This window comes from Varanus komodoensis, unplaced genomic scaffold (assembly GCF_004798865.1).
Source record: "Varanus komodoensis strain SLA01 unplaced genomic scaffold, ASM479886v1 scaffold94, whole genome shotgun sequence".
NCBI classification, from domain to species: domain Eukaryota; kingdom Metazoa; phylum Chordata; class Lepidosauria; order Squamata; family Varanidae; genus Varanus; species Varanus komodoensis.
This window is the reverse complement of record NW_025336646.1, coordinates 105,268-108,454: the sequence shown is the minus strand read 5'-3', so window position 1 is coordinate 108,454 and position 3,187 is coordinate 105,268. Positions and strand designations below refer to the sequence as shown.

Here is a 3,187-nt window from a genome sequence, read left to right as displayed (position 1 = left end):
TAAAAAGCAAAGACACCACCCTGCTGACAAAAGTGCGTATAGTCAAGGCTATGGTTTTCCCAGTTGCAATGTATGACTGAAAGTTGGACCATAAGGAAGGCTGAGCACTGAAGAATTGAAGCCTTTGAATTGTAGCGCTGGAGGAGACTCCTGCGAGTCCCTTGGACTGCAAGGCGATCAAACCAGTCAGTCTTAGAGGAGATCAACCCTGACTGTTCTTTAGAAGGCCAGATACTGAAGGTGAAACTCAAATACTTTGGCCACCTAATGAGAAGGAAGGACTCCCTGGAGAAGAGCCTAATGCTGGGAACAACAGATGGCAAAAGGAGGAGGGGATGGCAGAGAATGAGGTGGATAGATGGAGTCACTGAAGCAGTTGGTGTGAGCTTAAGTGGACTCCAGGGGATGGTGGAGGACAGGAAGGCCTGGAGGAAAGTTGTCTATGGGGTCGCGGTGGGTCGGACATGACTTCGTGACTAACAACAACTAGAAGTATCACTTCCAAATCATGTGAAGTACTTGTTCCCCACTACTCAGCACTGGTTAGGCCCCATCTGGAGTACTGTGTCACGTTTTGGACACCACAGTTTAAGAAAGCTGTAGGCAAACTGGAAAGAGTTCAAAGGAGGGCAACAAGGATGATCTAGGAACTGAAAACAAAGTCCTGTGAAGGGAGATTGAAATAACTGTGCATGTTTAGCCTTGAGAAGACTAAGAGAAATATAGCTCTCTTCAAGTACTTGAAAGGTTGTCACAAATAGGAAGGCCAGGATCTTTTAATTATCTCAGATTGCAGGGCACAGGTAAACGAGCTCAAGCTATAGGAAGCCAGATTCCAGCAGAACAGAAAGAACTTCCTGGCTGTTAGAACAATATAATGTAATCAATGACCTAAGGAGGTTGTGGGCTCTCCTGCACTTAGAGGCATTCAAGGTGCATCTGGGCAGCCATCTGAGAGGGCTGGTTTAACTTGGAGTCCTGCACTGAGCAGGGGCTTGGGCCCAATGGCCTTCTTGGCCCCTTCCGATTATTCTGTGAAACCATGTTGAGTCCACCCTGTCTCATTCCTGGGAGAGACCAGGATATTTGAAGCAGGAGTTAGCTCACCATTCTCAGGCATACAGCTTTACATTATTTTCCTAAGGAAATGCCACAGATGTTAGCAACAGGCAAGAAAAGATGCTAGTAACTCAGATACCAGGTATTTGCTCCCTTTGGTACTTTGGCGCACACAACACACACCTAAAACACACACAATATATTTGAAATCAAACAAATAGCACAAGCAATTATATTCCTGTAGCAAACCTCAAATCCATCTTAAGTCCCTTTGAACAGGCAAATTTTATTGCCTATTTCCTGTTCAAGGCCTCAGTGTGGATGATGTCATAATGCACACTCTTGGTGTCAAGATTCTGAAACTCATGGGCATTCCTACCCTTTGAAAATGGTGGTCAGCAAATGTCTGCAGATGAGAACCAGGAAAGAAAATGTCAAGTAAAGGAAGTGCAAGTTTTGGCTCCATGCCATCAAAAAGAGGCACAAAAATAAGGCCTGAGAAAAAACCTAGAGAGGAGGCAGAGTCAGCTCGTAGGATGATTGTGAAAGAGACCAGGGCTGTTGTTGTAGATATTGGTACTGGCTCCTGTAAGTGTGGGTTTGCTGGAGAACCTAAGCCCACCCATGTTGTCTCATCTACTGTAGGTAAGCATTTCCAGGAGACCGCAAAAACTGGAGATAATAGAAAGGAAACTTTTGTGGGTAGAGAACTTCAAGATGCAACGATACCCCTGAAGCTGGTCAACCCGTTGAGGCATGGGATAATAGTGGACTGGGATACTGTTCAAGACATTTGGGAATATCTCTTCCAAAAGGAGATGAAGATTCGGCCGGATGAGCATGCTGTTCTAGTTTCAGACCCCCCTCTGAGCCCTACCACCAACAGAGAAAAATATGCAGAGATGCTCTTTGAAACTTTCTGCACCCCTGCCATGCACATTGCCTACCAGTCTCGATTGTCAATGTATTCCTATGGAAAGACATCAGGCCTTGTTGTGGAGAGTGGCCATGGGGTCTCGTACGTGGTCCCCATTTATGAAGGCTACACCATGCCAAACATTACTGAAAGGGTGGACTATGCCGGATCAGATGTCACCCAATACCTCAAGAAGTTATTAAATGAGTCCGTAAGATTGTTCTCAGAGAAAGACTGGGAAATCTTGGAAGATATCAAAGAGAACTATTGTTTCACTTCCTTGGACTATCAGCAGGACACAGCTGCACCTCCCAGGAAACACGAGATTGAGTATGAGCTTCCTGATGGCCAACGAATTATTATTGGCAAAGAGAGATTCATGTGTTCTGAAATGCTCTTCAAGCCATCCTTGATCAACTCGCAGCAGCTGGGACTTCCGCTCCTGACCATGACTTCCCTCAATAAGTGTGATGTCACCCTTAAAAAGAAGCTGATGGGCAACATCTTGCTGTGTGGGGGCTGTACCACAATAAAGGGCTTTGCTGACCGCTTCCAGAGGGAGTTGATTAGAATGTGCCCAAATGATAATCCCATTTCCTCAGCCTCCTCTGAACGAAAAACATCCGTATGGATTGGCGGTTCTATCCTGGCATCCCTCAAGACTTTCCAGCAGCTCTGGGTTCACAGGAGAGAATATGAAGAACGGGGGCCTTTCTACATCTATAGGAAATGTTTCTGAGTTCCCGACATTGAGGAATCTCTTCCTCAGCACCCATACCCTGCTTAGCTGGACCTCGATGGGTTGAAGAAGTTCCCTCTTTCCTTTGTCAACAGTACCCAGCAAAACAATTTTGTGACCTATGACCTGTATTAAAAGTTGTAACTGCAGCGTGTGTGTTAAGTGGTTTCCCATTTTTGATGCAAGTGGCAGACATAAAGGCAGAGCAAAAATGCACATGGGTGAGAACTTTCTGCCTCATGATCCTTTACAAGTGTTTTTATGGCTGCGGTCTTAGCCTCACTCAACTCAGTGGACTTAATAGACCACGCAGGATTGCACTGTTCTCTCACTGAAGTCACTGGGCGCACTTTCTGGGCTGCACTTTTACATTGGAAGAGAAAGGGATGCAGAAGAGAATGGAGAATCAGTATTTCCGGAGGGGATACTCACATTCATTTGTTGCAGTAAAAATTAGCCTTGTGGCACCTTAA

The 3,187-nt window shown here is 45.6% G+C and overlaps 1 protein-coding gene across 1 annotated transcript; it reads left to right on the top strand.

Annotated features, from left to right (window-relative positions):
* Positions 1 to 718: 718 nt before the first annotated feature.
* ACTL7A (actin like 7A) lies at positions 719 to 2,863 on the top strand. Its single transcript, XM_044418912.1, has one exon. The coding sequence runs from the start codon at positions 1,491 to 1,493 to the stop codon at positions 2,712 to 2,714; it is 1,224 nt and encodes a 407-aa protein (XP_044274847.1). The 5' UTR covers positions 719 to 1,490; the 3' UTR covers positions 2,715 to 2,863.
* Positions 2,864 to 3,187: the final 324 nt, after the last annotated feature.

Bases quoted from the DNA above. Each gene is read 5' to 3' on its own strand.
- ACTL7A (XM_044418912.1), top strand. From the start codon at position 1,491: ATGTCAAGTAAAGGAAGTGCAAGTTTTGGCTCCATGCCATCAAAAAGA.